This window comes from Rhincodon typus, chromosome 24 (assembly GCF_021869965.1).
Source record: "Rhincodon typus isolate 14 chromosome 24, sRhiTyp1.1, whole genome shotgun sequence".
NCBI lineage: Eukaryota > Metazoa > Chordata > Chondrichthyes > Orectolobiformes > Rhincodontidae > Rhincodon > Rhincodon typus.
The window spans coordinates 6529155-6549899 of NC_063355.1; the positions used below are offsets into that span (position 1 = coordinate 6529155).

Consider the following 20745-nt stretch of genomic DNA (forward strand, 5'->3'; position numbering starts at 1 on the left):
AGATTTCTGAAGAAGGGTCTGGGCCCGAAACGTCAGCCTTCCTGCTCCTCTGATGCTGCTTGGCCTGCTGTGTTCATCCAGCTCTACACCTTGTTATCTCATTTCCAGTTTTGTTCTGTATAGGTTTGCATATATGTTTGTTAATTGCATTATGAGTTAAGAACCGTGCCTCTAGGAATTCCTGTGCATGTCTCTGTTTGGCTTGGGTTACTATGGTTACATTGTCCCAGTTAAACTGATGGCTTTCCTTGTCCAAGTGTACTGATATTAAAGGAAAGTTCATCATGTCTTTTTGCTGATAGCTGATGTTCGTGTATTCTGATGGCTAGTTTCCTTCCTGTCTGTCCGATGTAACATTTATGGCAGTCGTTGCATGGTATTTTGTAAACTACGTTGGTTCTGCATGTTGTGGGAATGTGCGACTTAATCCTTGTGAGTTTTGTCGTAGTGTGGCTGTGGACTTGAGTGCTACCATGATTCCTTGTGGTCGTAGGAGTCTCGTTGTCAGTTCTGATATGTTCTTGATGTAGAGCAGTGTGGCCAGTGTGTAAGGGCGCACTGTGTCCTCTTGTTTATTTAGTAGGCACCTGTGGATAAAGTTGCAGGGATATCTGTTCAAAGCGAAGATTTTGTATAGATACTCTTCCTCTTTCCTGCATAGTTCTGGCATGTTGCAGTGAGTGGTGCCCGTTTAAATAGAGTCCTAATACAGCTTTATTTGTGGACATTGGGGTGGTTGCTGTGAAGCTGAGGATTTGGTCAGTGTGGGTTGCTTTCCTGTATTTGAGATTTGGAACTCCCCGTTGGTCATACATTCAACTCTGACATCCAGAAATGGAATTGATTGTTGTTTTCTTCTTCTCCCGTGAATTTAATCCCAGAAAATATGTTAATGATGAGGTGCTGGGTCTCTTCTAGCTTAGTGCATTTAATAATGAAAAACGCGTCGTCCAGATACTGGATCCACAGTTTAGGATGAGTGCAGGAGAGGGTAGTGTGTTCTAGTCTTTGCATGACTGCCTCTGCGATGAGTCCTGAGATGGGTGACCACATGGGTGTGCCATTGATCTGTTTGCATACTTGACCATTAAAGACAAAGTTTTGTGGTAAGGCACAAGTCTAGGAGTTTGAGTAAAAACCAAAAGAACTGCGGATGCTGTAAATCAGGAACAAAAACAAAAGTTGCTGGAAAAGCTCAGCAGGTCTGGCAGCATCTGTGGAGGAGAAAACAGAGTTAACGTTTCGGGTCCGATGTTCTGAGGAAGGGTCACCGGACCCGAAACGTTAACTCTGTTTTCTCCACAGATGCTGCCACACCTGCTGAGCTTTTCCAGCAACTTTGTTTTTGTTAGTAGTTTGAGTATGTTGTCATTGCTGATGGAGTTGCTGGTCTGCATTCCTGCTTCCTCTACTAATGTGGCCAGTGTTCTTTGGCTAGTGGAATGTCAATTGACGTGAATAATGCAACATCGTTTTATCGGAGGCCTCACTGATGTTACCTAGGAAGGTGACGAAACGTCTGAATGAAAACAGGCCAGCTCGGCAAGCAAGTCAACAACCTCAATAAGGGGAAAAGTCCTACTTGCCCTCACCATCATCATCCTTTCTGCCACAGGTACAACTGTAAATGGCAGCATTTGTGGAGTCCTTGTGAAGACACCATATTACTTTCTCACTGAGGATACCCTCCATCATATCGTGTGACAGTAACAATATACTAAATCACATAAATTCAGATCAGATCTAGCAATTCAATACTCGGCATCCACAAGATGCTACAAGCCATCAGCAATCTGCAACATCATGGCCAGGCATATCCCTCAATCCAATATTACCGTCTAGCTAGGGGATTAAACCTCGTTCATTGAGAAGAGCAGGAGAGCATGCCAGGAGCAGCACCAGGCATACTTAAAATTGAGGTACCAACCTGGTAAGGTTACAATGCAGGACTGCATGCAAGCTGAACAGTAGAAGTGGCACGTGATAGATGGAATAAAACCCACAGCCAATGGATCAGAACAAACTTCTGCAGTCCTGTCAGTCAATCACGAATAATAGTGGACAATTAAACATATAATCAGAGGGAAGAAGCATCCCAATCCTCAATAATGGGAGAGCCCAGGTTGCTGAAGTCATGCAAAAAGGCAAGATTGATGCCTTTATGGCCATCTTCAGACAAAGCACCGTGGAGATTGACAAGTTGGTGGAATGAGTGGATAGGCAGCAGATGAGGTTCAATGCAGAGAAGTGAGAGGCGATGCACTTTGGTCAGAGGAAAACTGAAGGTCAACATAAAGCAAAGGGTACAATTCTAAAGGGAGTGCAGGAGCAGAGGGACCAGAGTGTATATATGCACAGATCACTGAAGATGGCAGGACAGGTCAGGAGAGCAGTAAATAAAACATTCAATGTTCTCGGCTTTATTAAAAGGGCCATGGAGTATAAACACATGGAGATGATGTTGAACTTGTACATGACACTAGGCAGACCTCAGCTGCAGTAGTGTGTTCAATTCTGAGCCGCTCTATAGGAAAGATGCAAGTGCACTGGAGAGAGTGCAGAAATGATTTGGTAGAATGACTTCAGGTATGAGAAGCTTCAGCTATGAGGACAGATTGTAGAAGTTGGGATGGTTCTCCATGGAGTGAAGATGGCTGAACGGAGATCTGATTGAGGTTTTTAAAAATCACGAGCAGGCTGGACAAAGTAGATAGCGAGAAACTGTTTCTGCTTATAAATGAAACAAAAACAAGAGGGAAGAGATTTTAAGTCAAGTGCAAACAAAGCAAGGGTGGTGATAGAAAAAAATTTTTTTTTGTTTTACACAAGTTATTAGGATGTGGAATGCCATGCCTAGAAATGTAATGGAACCAGGTACAACTGAGGAATTCCATAGGGTACTGGCTAGTTTTTGGATAGCAATAGTATGCAGGGATTTGGGAAAAGGCAGGAGATTGGCACTAGATAGAGACGAACTAGATAGCAGTGCCAGTGCAGGCACGATAGGCTGAACGGCATCATTCAGCAACATATAATTCTGTGATTCTGAGACCCTGCATCTTCACTTCTTCAAGTTCCCCATCTCCATACATACTAGTCATCACTTAATGAAATTCATTCTATGTGATATAAAATAAACTTCAGCTTCAACACAGCAGAGAGAAGGAGACAGCAACAAGATAATTTGAGGCTCAAGATCAAAGTGGTGACTAGGTGTGTAGATGAAGGCAATTCATTTATGCAGTCTACTTGGACCTCAGCAAGGTATTTGATAAGGTCCTGCATGGGATGCTGACAGCAAAGGTAAGAACCATGGGATCCAAAGAAATTTGACTAATTAGATCCAAAATTAGCTGAGTGGTAGGAAGCAGAGGGTGGTTTTTGTGAATGGAAGCCTGTGTTCCGTGCTTCCCATAGGGATCAATGTTGGGGTTCTTGCTGTGTGTGGCATATATAACCAATTTAGATTTGAATGTAGAGTGCTGATTAGTAAGTTCGCAGTCGACACAGTAATTGGTCAGGTAATAAATAGTGAGAAGCATAGCCTTAGATTACAGTATGATATAGACAGGTTGGTCAGAAGGGCTGATCAGTGGCAAATGAAATTCAATGCGGACAAAAGTGAGGTGATGCACTTGAGTAGGACAAACAAGGCAGATGAAGACATGATGAATGGTGAAGCACCAGAGGGTACAGCGACCTTGGTGTGCAAATCTATCGGTCCCTTAAGGCATTCAGACAGGTAGATAAAGTGGTTAAGGCGGCATATAGATACTTGTCTTTCTTAGCCAACATAGAGTTTAAGAGCAGGGAGCTTATGCTGGAACTGTATAAAACATCGATTACGTCACAGCGGCACTATTGGCTGCAGTTCTGGAATGCATATTATAGGAGGGATGTGAGTGTACTGGAAAGGATGCAGGAGAGATTTACCAAGATGTTGTCTGGGCTGGAGAACTTCAGTTATGTAAACAGACGGGATAGACTGGGATAACAAAGTGTAGAGCTGGAGGAACACAGCAGGCCAAGCAGCATCAGAGGAACAGGAAAGCTGATGTTTCGGGTCCGGACCCTTCTTCAGAAATGATAGTCTGGGGTTGTTTTCCTTTGAGCAAAGGAACATGATTGAGATATATAAAACTATGTATAAAATGAGGGGAATGGACAAGGTAGACAGGAAGAAACCTCTCCCTTTGGTGGAAGGATCAACAACCAGGGGCTCAGATTTAACGTAGGGGGCAGGATATTTACAGGGAATCTGAGGATTTTTTTCACTCGGGGATGAAGCTCCCTGCCTGAGAGGACTGTACAGGCAAAATCACTCATAACATTTAAGAAATATTTAGATGTACACTTGTGATGCCAAGGCATACAAGACTATGGGCCAAGTACCAGACAATGGGATTAGAATAGTTAGGTGGTTGTTTTTGACTGGTACAGAGTTGTTGCATTGAAGGACTGTTCTGTTCTGTGCTGTAGATCTTTATGACCCTATGACTCAATGGCTGAAGACACTGGATTTGACAATATCTATAGGCCCTGACAGCACCCCAACTGTAATATTAAGGGCTTGCACTGCAGAACTAGCTACACCCCTAGTCAAGCTGTTCCATGACAGATACAACATTGTCATCTACGAAACAATGTGGTAAATTGCCCAGGAACAGCCTGTCCTCAAAAGTAGGCCAAATCTAATTAGTCAATTTCGAACCCATCAGTCTACTTTCAATAATCAGTAAAATGATGGATGATATAATCAACCGTGCTAGCAAGCTGGAACTTTCTCTGCAATAACCTGCTCACTGATGCTCAGTTGGGTTCTGCCAGGGCCATCTGATGCTGACAGAACTCAAGAAGTCAGGTGAGCAGTATTTACCAGAGTGCATCATCAAGATGTCCTTGCAGAACTGAGCCTATAGGAATTGCGGAGGAAATTCTTCACCAGCTGGAATTTAGATCTAACATTAAAAGGAAGAGGGTCACCTCAGCCCCAGAATGTTGCTGCAGAATTTCCTCAGGCAGTACCCTAGACCCAAACATCACCAGCGGCTTCATGGATGACCTTCACCCCATCAGAATTGGGATGTTCACCGATGATTGCTGTGTTCAGTACTGTTTGTAACTCCTCAGACACTGAAGCAGTCTGTTCTCACAAGGAGCAAGATCATGGGGCATTCAATTTAAGCTGATAAGTAGCAGAGTGACATTCCCACTACACAATACCATTTCCAAGATGAAAATCTAATCACCTGCCCTTGATACTTTATGTCATTATAATTGTTAAATCTCATGCCATCAACCAGGAACTGAATTGGATCAGCAATTTTCATAGAGTGGCCACAAAATCAAATCAGACAATTCTATAGTAGGTAATTCATCTCCCATCTCCCCAGTGCCTGTCCATCACGTACAAGGCGCTTAGGCAAGAGTGTGATTGAATACAACCCACTTACCTGGCTAAGTGCAGTTTCAACAATGTTCAAGAAGCTTAATTACATGCAGAACAAATCACCCACTGAATTAGCAACTTATCCAAGATCTTCAATAGTCATACACTCCAACACTAGCATACAGCGACAGCAGAATATACCACCAACTAGATTCACCACACCAACTCACCAAGTCTCCTTCAACAGCACCTGCCAAACCTGCAAACTCTACCACACAGAAGGACAATGGCAACAGACACACGGAAATACAACCACCTGCAAGTTTCTCTCCAAACTACACAGCATCCTGACTTGGAACAATTTGGTCATTACTTCACTGTTGTTGGATCAAAATCCTGGAATTCATACTCCAACAGCACTGCGGGTACACCTACACTACACAGACTGCAGCTGTTCAAGAAGGCAGTTCACTACCATGTGCTCAAAGATAATTAGGGATGCGCAACAAATGTTAGTTTTTTCAGTGACAACATCCCATCAGTAAATAAAAGAAACTTGAGGCTTGTTGGGGGTGGCGGGGTTTTAAGGTGGAATCAGTAATTCACAGCACAGACAGTAGCCGCTCAGCATAGTTCACTTTTGCCGACTGAGAAAGAGCTATCCAGCCTAATCTCACTTTTCAATACCTCATTCATAGCTTTGTAGCTTACAGCACTTCAAGCGAATCACAAAGAGGTATAAAAGAGAACTCAGTTCACTTAGCTGGACCAGTATTCCAGACACCCAGGCAATATTCTGGGGACCTGGGTTTGAATCCCACCACAGTAGATTATAGAATCTGAATTCAACCCAAGTCTGGAATTAGAAGTCTAACAATAATCTCGAAACCATTGTTGAATCACAGAAAAGCCCATCTGGTCTCTGAAATGGATGACCAAACAATTCAGTTGGATCAACCACTGGAAAGTCCAAAAGAAGGCATGTAGCTGGACAGACCACCTGGCATCTACTATGGCACTGGGTATACCTACATTAAATGGTTTGCAGCGGTTCAAGGTGGCAGCTCAGCATCAACTTCTCAAGGACAATCAGGGATGGGTAATAAATGCAGGTCCAGCCAGAGACACCCACATCCCACAAATGAATTTTAGAAAGTTTCTCACCTCTAAAACTCTAATCAGAATGACACACAGCACTTCAAATAATTTCTGACCAATACCTTAAATGGCACCAATGTAACTACTTCCAATTAGTATTCCATCAAAGTAATCTCAATACTTCGAATAACTTTCATTTTAATGCATACTCCCTCTCTTGGTTCTCTGCTGTGATAATAATATTTCTACATTTAAATTATTTTGTATTCCAACTGCCACCTACTGAATCTATTACGTAAAGGATCCAAAACATCTGGTATTGTTTCTTATCACATGGAGTTGTGCCTATTATACTTTTCCACAGAAGACTCCTTGAAGCTGAAAATGTTTCAGCTGCCCTCAGTTCCCGGTATTATTTTAACAACATAATACTGTATTAACTCTGGCAAGGAACTAAAGGACAATCATTCACAGACAATTATGGAACATTACCAAAATATATCTGAAAATGCCTACAACTGCCTTTTCTACTATGTATCATTTTCTAAATGAGTTCTAACTTAGAGAATAATCTCTCCTTATGAATACTCATGAACTGTCTTTCAGCCTGTTAATACATCTCTGCACATTCACTTAGGGAAACTGTTATTAAATTTGAAATATGCATTCCCATTCAAATCCAGTAGATGGCACTGCAGACACCAGAACTCAGATTCAGTAATGCATAGAGACAGCAAGAACAGCAGATTTTGGAGTCAGAGATAACACAGTGCAGAGCTGGAAAAGCACAGCAGGCCAGGCAGCATCAAAGGAACAGGAAAGTTGACATTTCATACAACATTTGTTTTAATGCTCTTTCTGACTGCCTGGTGCTGTCAATATAATTGAGTCTGAATATTAGAAGACCCCAGGGCAATCCTGGAGTGTTGGCACTTGGCAACCCCAGTTGTTGACATTTCAGGTCATGACCTTTCTTCAGAAATGGGGACGGTGAAGGGAGCTCAGAAATAAATAGAGAGGAGAGGTGGGGCTGGGGAAGGTAGGTGGGATGGTGATAGGGGAGTGTAGGTAGGGAGTGGTGGGGATTGGTCAGTGGGATGGGTGGAGTGGATAGGTGGGATGGATAGGTGGGAGAGAAGATGTACATGTTGTGTCAGGTCAAGGAGGCGGGGATGAGAGGGAGGGTTGGTTATGGGATGACGCCAGGGGTGAGGGTTGTTTAAAACTGGTGAATTCCATTTTTAGGCCATCAGGCCGTAGGCTCCCAAGGAGTAAAATGAGGTTCTACTCCTCCAGTTTATGGGTGGTGTCATTGTAACACTGGAGGAGGCCCAGGCAGAGGGACAGTTAAAATGGTTCGCAACTGGAAGGTTGTTGTCGTTTGTCGCATACAGAGCGCAGATGCTCTACAAAACAGTCTCCCCACCACTCCCTGCCTGCACTCACCTATCATCATCCCACCTACGTTCCCCAGCCCCACCCCTCCTCTCTTTATTTATTTCTGAGCTCCCTTCCCCTCCCCATTTCTCAAGAAGGGTCCCGACGTGAAACGTCAATTTTCCTGCACCTCTGGTACTGCCTGGCCTGCTGTGTTCCTCCAGCTGCACTCTGTGTTATCAGTAATGCACAGTTGCTTCTGTGACTGATATACCAATGTTGCAAATAGTTGCAGAAGGTGGAGACAAAATTGAAGGCGATTATTACAGGCAAGTTTCATCTATAATAAATGCTCACTTGTCTACCATCTTAAATAGTTTTAACTGTTTAAATAAAATGTTTACACTTTCTGACTGCCTCTTCCATTGATTTACTACAGCACAGAATATGCCAGAAACCTGAAACAAAAAATGCTGTACCTCCTCAGGTAGATGGGGAGTTCAAACTTCAATGCTTCTGTGATGCTGGTAAAACTATTACTGATAACACCTGATCACCACACAAGCAGATATCAAAATTACAACAGTCCCAGACAGTAAAACCTGGCAGCGGGTTTTACATTTCAGCACTAACTTAGACAGTAGTAGTTCACTGTTGGCTAGCTCTGAAGATGTTTCACGAGAAACATTAACCTAACTTTCTCTTCAGAAGCTACCCAACCTGCTGCATACTTCAAAAGGTTACAGTTTTTACTTCTGATTTCCAACAATGACTTCTTTATTAATTCTGTAACTTAAATGATGCACCAATACTACCATGATCAATGAGGTTAGGAAAGCATGCAAGATTTACAAAATACTCTGATTAAACACAAAACAATCGGGATTCTCACCTCAAGGAAGTAGCTGCTTACACATAAATAACTATAACTCGCATCACAACAACTCATGGTCCTTTAGTCATTTTTTAACAGAAAAGATTTAAGAATGAGTGATTTAAGACACAAAATCCTTGTTTAAATGAATTAGCTTCTCAAAACAGTGATATGCTGAATTAAGGGTTGGTAGGCAGGTGAATGCAAATACAATGTACAATGGTCAATTGTTTCTGTCTGAGACTCCATTCAACAACCATGTCTCATTGTCCAAAGACACACCTAGCACCTCTGTGTGATTTCAGTCAGAGCTGAGAGAAGCATTTCTAAATACCAGAACCTAAATATCAAGGCGAACACAAGCATAGCAGCCTAAAAAGGGAACAATGTACTGACTAGATTGGTAAGACAGGAAATGGAGATAGTGCTAAGTTTAGTTAGAACATCTTCCAAAGTGGACTAATGATAAGATTTCTTTACTTTTCTGTGTATAAACAAAAGTCACAACCTAGTCTGGCAGCAACCTTTCCACATTGCAGCACTTTTCTCCCATACTCAAACTGAAATGCAACCTTAAAGCAAGAGATCACTGTGCTAAGTACAAATAAGGCTTTTATACTCACAGGAGATCGAATACCATTCCGTCAGGGGTACACACAGGGTACTCAAAGGGTTGAAGAGATAAGCTGAAAGAGATTGCAACAGTCAGACAAGGAAGAATTGGCCAATGCTAAGTCCACATGTCTTTAATATGCAAAATTAAAATAAACAGATATGACAGGACTGACACTGTTGAGGTACATTCAATCCTCTCACTTGACAGTATTAAAATGTACACACACAACCCTCTGGGGACTGCATTCCAGACAATAATTGACAAGCAGCGAGATACAAATAGTAAGTAGGAAAAAGAACATAAGAAAACTATGTTTGGTCAGTGCACATTTGAGAGATTAATTTTACTTTCTGAACAGCACAAGTGCATAAAATGCCCAAAGGTCCACCTTTTAAAATGTTTAATGTCTTGTGTCAAAGATTGGAATTGATTCACAATTTGCAATAATTATTTTGCCAGACTATGTTCTGCAGCCCTATCAGTCAGTCACAAATAGTACTGGACAATTAAACAACTAATCAGAGGGAGAATGCCCAACAAGCATCCCTTTCCTCAAAGATGGGGGAGCCCAGCATGATAAAGACATGCAAAAGGCTCATGCCTTTATGACCATCTTTATCCAACATACTGAGGAGATTGACAAGTTGAAGGGGTGAGTGGATAGGCAGCAGATGAGGTTCAATGCAGAGAAGTGAGAGGTGATGCATTTTGGTCAGAGGAACACTGAAGGACAACATAAAACAAAGGGTACAATTCTAATTGGAGTACAGGAGTAGAAGGATCAGAATGGCATGTGTACAGATCATTGAAGGTGGCAGGACACCTGTTAATTCAATATTTAAACTTAAATACTCAGTCAAGACTTAGAAAAATGCTGCAAAGTTGTTTTCCAAATGAACTAAATGGATCTTTACCAGAAAGAGTGCATTATTGTAAGCAACACTAATGGTGAAACTATTGAAACAAAAGCAAGTGATTCAGAGTTGAAGCACCTGTAATTAGATGGAACTGCAAACGCTCTTTCATTTCTCAAAAGTCTCAAAGAATTCAGGAAAAGGTTTACAAATGAAACAGGCTGGAGATACAGGAACTGACATCAGTCCATAACACAATTACTCTGAATCCATGTCACCAGCAACTCAAACTTGAAAGAGAGAAACAATATATAATCTCCTTACACAGGTTGCAAACAGAATGATATTCAAAATGTGAAAGAGGTTATCATTTTACTGGAGTGATGTGTAAAATTTTGGACAGACAGGGTTGTTGAAGAGTTAAGCTAAGAAAACTGGAATCTGCACATTCATAAGAATATTTTAAAGATACAGATGTTTCTTTAATCTTTTCCTCTTTAATATTTCTAAGGGAATTGCAACATAATAGGACGGTGGAATGGTATGTTGGAAAGAGGGTCGGAAGGAACTTGAGGATGTTGAGCCCTAACAATGAGGATCCTAAAAACAGTACACAGACTTCAAGCAGAGGCCTTACTGTAAGCAATTCAAACCATTCACATTGAATTATCATTCCAAGTCTCTCAGGTTCAATGCAATCTGTAGTTGAATTTCATTGTTATTACTGCGATATACTTTCAGGAGCACAATATGCCAGAGATATTGTACAATACAGCAGCAACAAGAAGGCCTTACCTGCAGTGGTCAAAGGGCAAGCGGCGGAAGTTTGCTTGTGGAATAACTGCAGAAGGCAAGAAATATCAATAATTATTTTCTTAATGGAAACTACCCTACATCTTAATCATATGATCTGACTTCATGTTTTCTAAGAGAGGATTGGAGCAACACACAAGTCAGTCTACCAGGGCCACGATAACAATACAATATTCTATTTTCGTAGCAACTTTAACATAAATAAATGCTCCAAGACATTTCACAGGAATGTCAGACCAGAAGTCTACAAGATATACAAGCAGAATTTGGACATTCAGCCCATCGAGCCTGCTCCACCATTTGGAGTCATAGAGTCTTACAGCACGGAAACAGCCCCATAGGGTCAACTCATACATGCTGACCAGATATCCTAAATTTATCAAGGCCCATTTGCCAGCACTTGGCCAATATCCCTCCAAACCTTTTCTCTTCGTGTACCCATCAGATGCCTTTTAAATGTTGTAATTGTCCCAGCCTCCACCACTTGCTCTGGCAGCTCATTCCATACACGCACCACCCTCTTTGTGAAAATGCTACCCCTTAGGTCCCTTTTAAATCTTTCCTCTGTCACCTTAAACCTATGCCCTCTAATTTTGGGCTTCTCTATCCTGGGAAGAAGACCTTAGCTACTTACCTTCTCCATGTCCCTCATGATTTTATAAACCTCTATAGGTCACCCGTCAGCGTCCAACGCTCCAGGGAAAATATCCTATTCAGCCTCTCCCTAAAATTAAAAACTCCAACCCCGGCAATATCCTTGTAAAACTTTTCTGAAACCTTTCAGGTTTAACACCATCTTTCCTATAGCAGGAAAAACAGATCATGTTTGATATGTTTTTCAGCCCCATACTCCTGACATCTCCCTACAACCCTCGATCCCCTTAATAATAAGAACCCATCTGGCTCTGTCTTTAATACATTCAATGACTTGGCCTCTACACCCTTCTGTGAATTGCACAGATTACTCACCCTGTGGCTGAAGAATTTCCTCCTCATCTCAGTTCTAAAGGGTCATCCCTTCACTCTGAACCCTACACCTCGGGTTCTAGTGTTTCCTACTAGTGGAAACATCTTCTCCACGTCAATTCTGTCCAGGCTTCTCAATATTCTGTCAGTTTCAATCAAATCCCTCCTCATCCTTCTAAGGTCCATCAAGTACAGACCCAGAGTCCTCAACCACTATGACAAGCCCTTCACCCCTGGGATCATTCTTGTAAACCTCCTCTAGGCCCCCTGCAACACCAGTCTTTCCTTAGATATGGGGCCCAAAATAGCACACAATATTCCAAATGCAGTCTCAGCAGAGCTTTTTCCAGCCTCAGTAGTACATCTCTGCTCTTGAATTCCAACCCTCTTGAAATGAATGCCAATAGTGCATTTGCCTTCCCAACCGCCAAACGAACCTGCATGTTAACCTTAGTGGAATCTTGAACTAGTATTTCCAAGTCCCTTTGTGCTTCAGATTTTTGAAGCTTTTCCCCATTTAGAAAATAGTCTATGCCCCATTCTTCCTACCAAAATGCATAACCTCACACTTTCCCACATTGCATTTCATCTGCCACATCTTTGCCAATTCCCCTAGCCTGTCCAAATCCATCTGCAGCCTCTCCACTTCCTCAATGCTACCTGTCCCTCTGCCTATCTTTGTGTCATCTGCAAATTTAGCAACAATGCCCTCAGTTCCTTCATCCAGATCGTTAATATATAATGTGAATAGTTGTGATCCTAACACGGACCCCTGCAGAGCTCCACTAGTCACTGGCTGCCATCCTGAAAAAGACCCATTTATCCCTACTGTCTGCTTTCTGCCAGTCAGCCAATGCTTTATCCATGCCAGTACTTTGCCTCTAACACCATGGGCTGTCTTATTTAGCAGCTTCCTGAGCGACACCCTGTCAAATGTCTTCTAAAAATAGATCACATCCAGTGGCTCTTCTTTGTCTAACCTTTCAAGCAAAGTATGTCTCAAATCACATGAAGGAATATTCGGGTAGATAACCAAAATCTTGGTCAACGGGTATGTTAATATGTCCTATCGGAGGAAAGACAAGCAGAGAGATGGACAGGTTTTCAGAAAGAATTCTAGAGCTTGGGAGCTAGGCAGCTCAAGATACCGCTGTCAATGGTAGAATGATTAAAATTGGAAATGCTCAAAGGAGGTCAAAATTAGATTTCACAGTGGGTTGGGATTTTGAGGAAATTACAGGGATAGGGAGGATCAAGACCATAGATGGATTTGAAAACAAAATGAGAATGTTAAAACTGAGGTTCCATCTAATTTGTTCTTGCTAACCTACAGTAGTTCCCAGAGTGATGGATTAGCAGATTTGGTCTACGTTACGTCAAGGGATGCATAGAATTGGGATACCTTTAGATTTCTGAAGTGTAGAATGCAGCAGTAGTTCCTTGGAAGAGTCAGATCTAGAGATAAAGTTATGAATGAAGGTTTGAGCTGATGACATGAGGCAGCGACAGAGTTTGACTATGCCATGCAGATGCAAATAAGCGGTCTTAATGATGGTGCAAATATGTTGTCAGAAGCTGCTCTGAGAGTCAAATATAACAACAAAGTTATGAACAGTCCATTCAGCTTCAAACAATTGCCAGGAATTGATGGAATTGTAGCTAAGGAATGGAATTTACTATGGACACTGAAAACAATGGCTTTCTAATATTTAGTTGGAGAAAATTTCCATTCATCCAGCACTGAATGTTGGACATGAAGTTAGACAGTTTACGTATAGTCGAGGGGTCGAGAGATGAGGTGGTGAGTAGAGCTGGTATCATCAAAGGGTATGTGGAAACTGACACTGATTGGGGATGACATTCACATTTAGTGAATGACAGCACAAAACATGGCGTTTCAACTGTACTTCACTGAAGCGCTGTTCCACCATATGTCCACCTACAAGAATCTGTAAACTGCTAGTGTCAATAATATTTTACTTGGCCATTCACTGACCATTATTAACTCAGCCCACAAGGAAGAGGCATCTGCAAATGTACCCAATCATACAATTATTAGATCATCTAATAGCAAAGGGTATTTAAAAAGCAGTTTGCATCAACAGAAAATTGGAAATATTGTTTATACTGTGCATTAACAAGATCAACGGAAACCACAATACCCTGGTACTCAAGTACAGTGCAAATCCTACTTACCTGCTTTCTTGCCACCATAGAAATTTGTATATTCTGTACAGGTAATGTACCTGCAAAGGAAAATAAAGTTCAGTGCAACAATATAAACAGTAGAATGAAGTGGCAGGGGTAACGTCACTAGATTACTGATTGAGAGACTTAATCCAATGCTCTGGGCACTTGGGCTTGTAGCCCAGCGCAGCACCTGAGGGAAGTTAAAATCAATTAATAGAATCCAGAATTGTTGCCATGGGTGATTTGGTGGTGGAGAAAGCTGTTTGCTGTGTGTAATTGCACTTATGGATAAACAAAAAAGGGAAAAATCCAAGTGGTCACATGGTGCGGTGGTAGTGTCCCTACCTGGCAGCGAGAAGTGCTTGGCTCCAAGTTCCACTTGCTCCAGAGGTACATCATAACACTTTTGAACATCATTAAAAGTATCTACAATCTGAAATTGAAAGCTAGTCTCAGTAATGTTGACCATTAAACTATCACTAACTGTCATAAAGATCACCTTGTTCACTTGCATCCTTTGGGTAACCTAACCTGGTCTGGCCTACATGTGACTCCAGGCACTCAGCAGCGCACTCATTCCTAACTGCCATATCAAATAGCCTGGCAAGATACTCAGTTCAAGGGCAAAAAATGTTGACCTTGCCAGTGAGACACTCACCCATTGAAGGAAGAGAGCAGCAGATTGGAACTTAGGAATGAGCAAGTCATCTAAAGGAATGCACGTACAAATTGACAGCTTTAAACAACAAGGTTAAAAGTACATCCCTGATAATTGAGGAAATAAAGTTAATTTAAATGCATTCTAGTTAAAACCATACTTTCCAGAAAGGAGAGTAACCGAACTGAATTGAGTCAGGGGGACAGCTGGAACAAGACTTACTCCCAGACAGCACACACATTCTGCCCTTTCCCAACAACATGCCTGACAACCCCATCACCCAGTCACCTCTTCAGGACAGTATCCACAATGTTTACTAGCCAAAGTTCCAGTTCCAAAGCAGAGCTCAGGCAATTTGAATCCCACCGTGATTAATTTTGGAACTGAAAAAAAGCACTGCAGACTTTACTGGTTTTGTACTGCAAAACAATCTTTGATGATGGTTTGTCAGGCACACTCTTCACTCTGCATCACCTGATCATGTTAGAAAATTCTTTTGTGATTTCATTTTGTTGGTAAATACAGAATATCACAGTTTCTATGAAATGTCAATGTAAATTGTACCTTACAAACAAAGAAGCTGATTTCTTTCATTGGTGACTAATGAAACACTAGCTGCTGGCGTAGAAAAGGATCCTCAGAAAATCTGCAGTCAATGGCAATCAGGGGAAAAATTCTCCATTGCTCACAGTTATACCTCGATCAAGGCAACATTGTTGTGGTTGTTGGAAATCAATCATTTTAGTCCAAAAAACCAATGCAGGGAGTGCATATTTAATTTCCTGAACACAATCATGTTCAGTTGCTTCAATGACCTTCCTTCTACCATAATATCAGAAGGTGGAGCGTTCACTAATGATTGCACAAAACTGAGCACGATTCACAAATCCTCAGATATTGAAGCAGTCAATCCATATGAAGCAAATCTGGACAAAATCCAGTCCTGTCACGATAAGCTACAAAAAAAAAAATCACATCTCTCAATTACCAGGCAATTGTCTGCCTCCCCAGAACCTGTGTGTTATTTACAAAATAGAAATCAAGAATGTGATGGAATATGCTCCACTTACTGGATGAGTGTGGCTCCAGCAGCACTCATGAAGCTTAATGCCAGACAAAACAAAGCATCCCATTGACTGGTACCCTCTCTAATGCCATCAACATTCACTCCCTTCAACATTGATGTACAATAGCAGCAGTATGCCATCTACAAGATGCACTATAACAACTCACCAAGGTTCTTTAGACAGCACCTTCTAAATCCCCAACCCTTACCACCTAGGAGAACAAATACTTGGGAACATCAATATTTACAAGTCTCCTTTCAATCCATACACCATTCTGAACTGGAATTATATCACCATTCCTTCACTACTGTTTGGTCAAAATCCTGGAACTCCCTTTATAACAGCACTGTAGGCACACCTAACCTCAATGGACTCCAGCAGTTCAAGAAGGGCAATCAGGGATTGGACATAATTGCTGGCCTGGTCAGTGATGCCAACATCTCATGAACAAATAAAAATAAACTTGTCAAAATGCAAGTTGTGGATCCTTATGCATGGAAATAACAGCAATATCTGAGTTAATTTTAGGTATGCGACTGTCATTTCCAGATACTTGAGATTAATGGTGTTTCCAATCCCTCAAGTGGTGTCATTGCCTTACAATGCATTATATTCTGTTACTCCACATATAAACCCTGTGAACATCTGCAGGATCACTGAAATAATGGACACAGAGGTGAGGTGCTGCAATGTAGGAAGAATTACTACCCTTCAGAAGAAGAGTGGAAAGAAAATGTAAAAATAACACAAATAGGAACTGCTGCACAAGTCTGCAGCATACAATGCCACCTAATTTAGTGCTTCAAGCACTGATTAGCAAGACTAAAGAGGCAGTACAAAAAGACCAAATGATGAATCAAAACCGTAGCTACTGAGGAGTATTTTAAAGAAGAATACAGAGGTAATTCCAGAGCTCAGGGTCTAGCAGACCGAAGAAGAGTCATCAATGGAGAAGCAATTTAATATCAGGGATGCACAAGAGCACAGAATACTGGAGAGGTGGGGAGATTACAGAGATGGGGAGGGGAAGGATCTGAAAAGAAGCGTGAGAATTTTAAAATTAAAGAAGGTCATGTACTCAGGCCGAGTCACAGTGAACTAAATGAGCTGTTTGAGTGTCACAGGAAGGGCAAAGGGAGATGGGGCCGCTCTCCCAACAGCAGGAAGAACTCGAGGCTCACATTTTATCTTTCTGGTGCTGCCTCTTCCCCATGGTGTCCGGATGAGTCGCCGCTACCTCAAACCCCAGCTTCAAACAAAACCTCCCTCAGGCCGCCGGAACTGCGCTCACTTCCTGACAACCGGTTCGCCTGTAACAAAGGACCGGACAAACCCGGCGCGCTGGAAGGAATGTTCCGCCTCGACTTATGTGTGGGAAGTTAACAAGGAGCCAGTGCGAAATGCAGAAAGGAGGTATCCTGCTGCTTGGATCCATTTCATTATCTGCTCAGTCATTTTAAATGACTCGATTTTATGGTCAATATACGGTTTTCCGAAAGTTTACGGAATAACTATGGATTATTTTACCCATTGTGACAGCAACATAGATAGTCTAAATTAACCTGATGAGGTATGTTGTGGTATGCCTTTGGCGGTAAGGTGAGACTTAAACCTAGCTTCTCCGGTTTGGAGATAGGGACACTGCCACTGCGCCATAAGAGCCACCACATCACTACGTGGATTGCAGTGATTCAAGAAAGCAGCTCATCACCATTTGTTCAAGCGACTATTAGGCTTGGACAATAATGCTGGCTCAGCCAGTCGTGCCAACACCATCTGAATTAATGGAATACGTATATGTATACAGAGGTTAACAATGAAAGGTAGAGACTTAGTGGCATGATGTAAAGACAACAATCTCTCCATCAAGGATGGTAGGAACTGCAGGTGCTGGAGAATCTGAGATAACAAGGTGTAGAGTTGGATGAACACACCAGGCCAAGCAGCATCAGAGGAGCAGGAAAGCTGACGTTTTGGACCTAGACCTTCAGAAATTTTCGTCGGCTTTCCTGCTCCTGTGATGCTGCTTGGCCTGCTGTGTTCATCCAGCTCTACACCTTGTTATTTTCAATCTCTCCATCAATGTCAGCAACAAGCAGGAGCTGGTTATCAACTTCAATAAGCAGAGTGAAGGACATGCACCTGTCTGTATCAATGGTGCTGAGCTGGAGACAGTTAAGAGCTTCAACTTCCTATGAGTAAAGATCACCAACAATCTGTCCTAGCCCATCCATGTTGATGCTCTGATTGAAAAAAGCACACCAACACTTCTTACTTCCTCAGAAGGCTAAGGAAATTCGGCATGCAGCGTAGAAAGTATCTTATCCAGATGCATCACGATGTGGTATAGCAACTGCTCTGCCCAAGACTGCAAGAAATTACGGAGAGTTGTGAACACAGCCCAGTCTATCATGCAAACCAGCCTTGCAATCATTGATTCCATCTATACATCCCGCTGCCTCGAGAAAGGAGCCAACATAATCAAAGACCCCTCCCACTCCACTTATTCTCTCTTCCATTCTCTTCCATCGGGCAGAAGATACAAAAGTATGAAAACACATACCAATTAATTCAAGAACAGCTTCTTCCCTGCTGTTATCAGACTTTTGATTGGACTTCTCAAATATTAAAGTTAATCTTTCACTGCACCTTCTCTGTAGCTGTAACACTATATTCTGCATTCTGTTCTATTACCCTGTTGTACTTATATAAGTTATGATTTGCTTGGATAGCACACAAAACAGTACTTCTCACTATATTTCAGTACATGTGACAATAATAAATCAAATTAAATAATAGAATAAACCAATAAATAGACAGTGGAAAACATTTAACAATGCAATTCAAAATAATTGTTCTGTGATTCCAAAATATTTAACAAAAATATATTCTACTGGAAAACAAAGTCTCAGCAAGTAAGACCTATCAGTGGTTTATGTAGAATGTTCGATATAGTACTAAATTTCAAAAGGCATTCATAATGTTGCAGAGAATAATAATAATTAAGACAGGTCTCAGTACAAAGTGTGGCTGTGTTTACAATATAAAATGAATCTGATTTCACATAAGTGGGGTGGTTCATATTTCAACAACAAATTACACTTTTAACACATTTCAAGCTGCTTAAAAAGTGCACAATCACTAAATTGAACATTGAATCACGGAAGGAAAAGAAATTGAGCCACAGAATAGTTGGGTGAAAGCTTGGTCAAAGAACTAGGTTTTAAAGACTATTTTAAAGGAGGTAAAGGAGAGAAAGAAAGGTAGACGTGAACGTTTAAGGAAGGAATTCCAGAGTTTATGGCTGGCAAAGGCAGCTGAAAGCACAGCTGCGGTAGTGTAGCACCATAATTCAAATTGAGGATGCGAAAGATGCCAAAATTGGAGGGGTGCAGAGTTCTCAAAAGGTTGGAGAGCTGGAAGTGGTTACACACGTAGGGAAGGGTAATGCCATGGAGAGATTTTAAAACAAGAATGAGGATTTTAAAATTAAGCTATTGTCAGATCGGGAACCATTGCAAGTCAGCAAGTACTGGGGGTAAAGGGGAGTGAGACTTACTACATGTTAAAATATGGGCAGCAGAGTTTGGATGAACATAGTTTACATGAGGTTGAAAAATGGGAACCGGTCCAAGGGGCCTCCAGAACAGATTAGTGGTAGGAAAGACACAGATGAAGGCAATGTCAGCATGAGGCAAAGTTACTGAGTCAAAAATAGACATTCATGGAGAGAGAGGTGAATCTGGAAGCTAATACTGAGGAGCAAAACACAACAAAGAAGACTGCAAGCTATCAGCTTAGCTTCAAATGGTTGTCAGGGAGAAGCATGTAAATGATAAGCGGGGAAAACAACTTTGTGGCAGTGACAATAACTTCAGTGTACTAATATTTAGGTCAGGACAGATCCTGCACACCAATACTGGATATTAGATGTGCATATTGTCAAAGACAGTGGAGGAGTCAAGCGTGGTAGTAGTGGGATGGAGCTAAGTGTCATCAACAGATCAGTGGAAAATGATCAATTTTCAAATGTTGTTACTGAGGAGCACTGTAGCATGGGAACGAGAGGGCCCAAGGATAGATCCTTGATAGACTCTAGAGGTAGTTGTGTGAGAGTGGAAAGAGAAGCCATTATAAGGGAAACATCATTTGATAGGGCACATCAAAGCTATTCTGTGGAATAATGGCAACTCTAGATCATATCATTTCTTGATCTATATCATGCAAACAAATGAATAGATGTAAGACCATCAGTTTTGCTCCTTAAATATGCACGGTCTATCTCATTTTACCCTGGAAGGCTAAGATATCACAAATGTTTGAGCAACATGTGAAGTTAGCTGTGTTTTATTCCTACAATGCAGTACCAACATGAGTGACGTTCATCACTAACAAGATACTGCTGCTAACCTAAAAAGATGCTCTGTCTATCTCACAAATGAGTAATGTGATGTATGAATTTCAACACTTATGTGATGCTGGGTACACCGCACATCCCAAAGACAGGTAAATCATATCAAATATAAGCCGACAAGCATCTCCCTTACAAAACACGCAACAGTGACCAACATTAGTTGTGATTCTGCAATTGGACAATAATCCTGAGTGTGCAAAGAATTGTACTGACAACAAATTTAAGATTGTGTAGTGCACTTGCATTTATTGGAAGCTACATGCCTTAATATACAGAGCCCAATCCGTTATAGACAGAAAGAATATGTACACACATAGTGCCTGTTTCAAATCAACAAAATGGATGAGAGGCATACACCAGTTTGTTTCTAGGGTAATGTTCTGACCAATCAGAGGCAACCTCCCTGGTTTAAAACTTGAATAAATCTTG

General features: G+C 41.5%; 1 protein-coding gene across 1 annotated transcript in view; it reads right to left on the minus strand.

The window, feature by feature from the left end:
- The window catches only part of LOC109928539 (RING-type E3 ubiquitin-protein ligase PPIL2-like), a 32044-nt gene extending 14791 nt beyond the window's left edge, over positions 1–17253 (minus strand). The window contains exons 1-4 of the mRNA XM_048611553.1: positions 17084–17253; positions 14184–14233; positions 11004–11049; positions 9362–9424 (exon numbers count right to left, since the gene is read on the minus strand). Of these exons, the coding sequence (XP_048467510.1) occupies positions 9362–9424; positions 11004–11049; positions 14184–14233; positions 17084–17115 (191 nt within the window). The 5' untranslated portion in view covers positions 17116–17253. The remainder of the gene's footprint in view (positions 1–9361; positions 9425–11003; positions 11050–14183; positions 14234–17083) is intronic.
- Positions 17254–20745: the final 3492 nt, after the last annotated feature.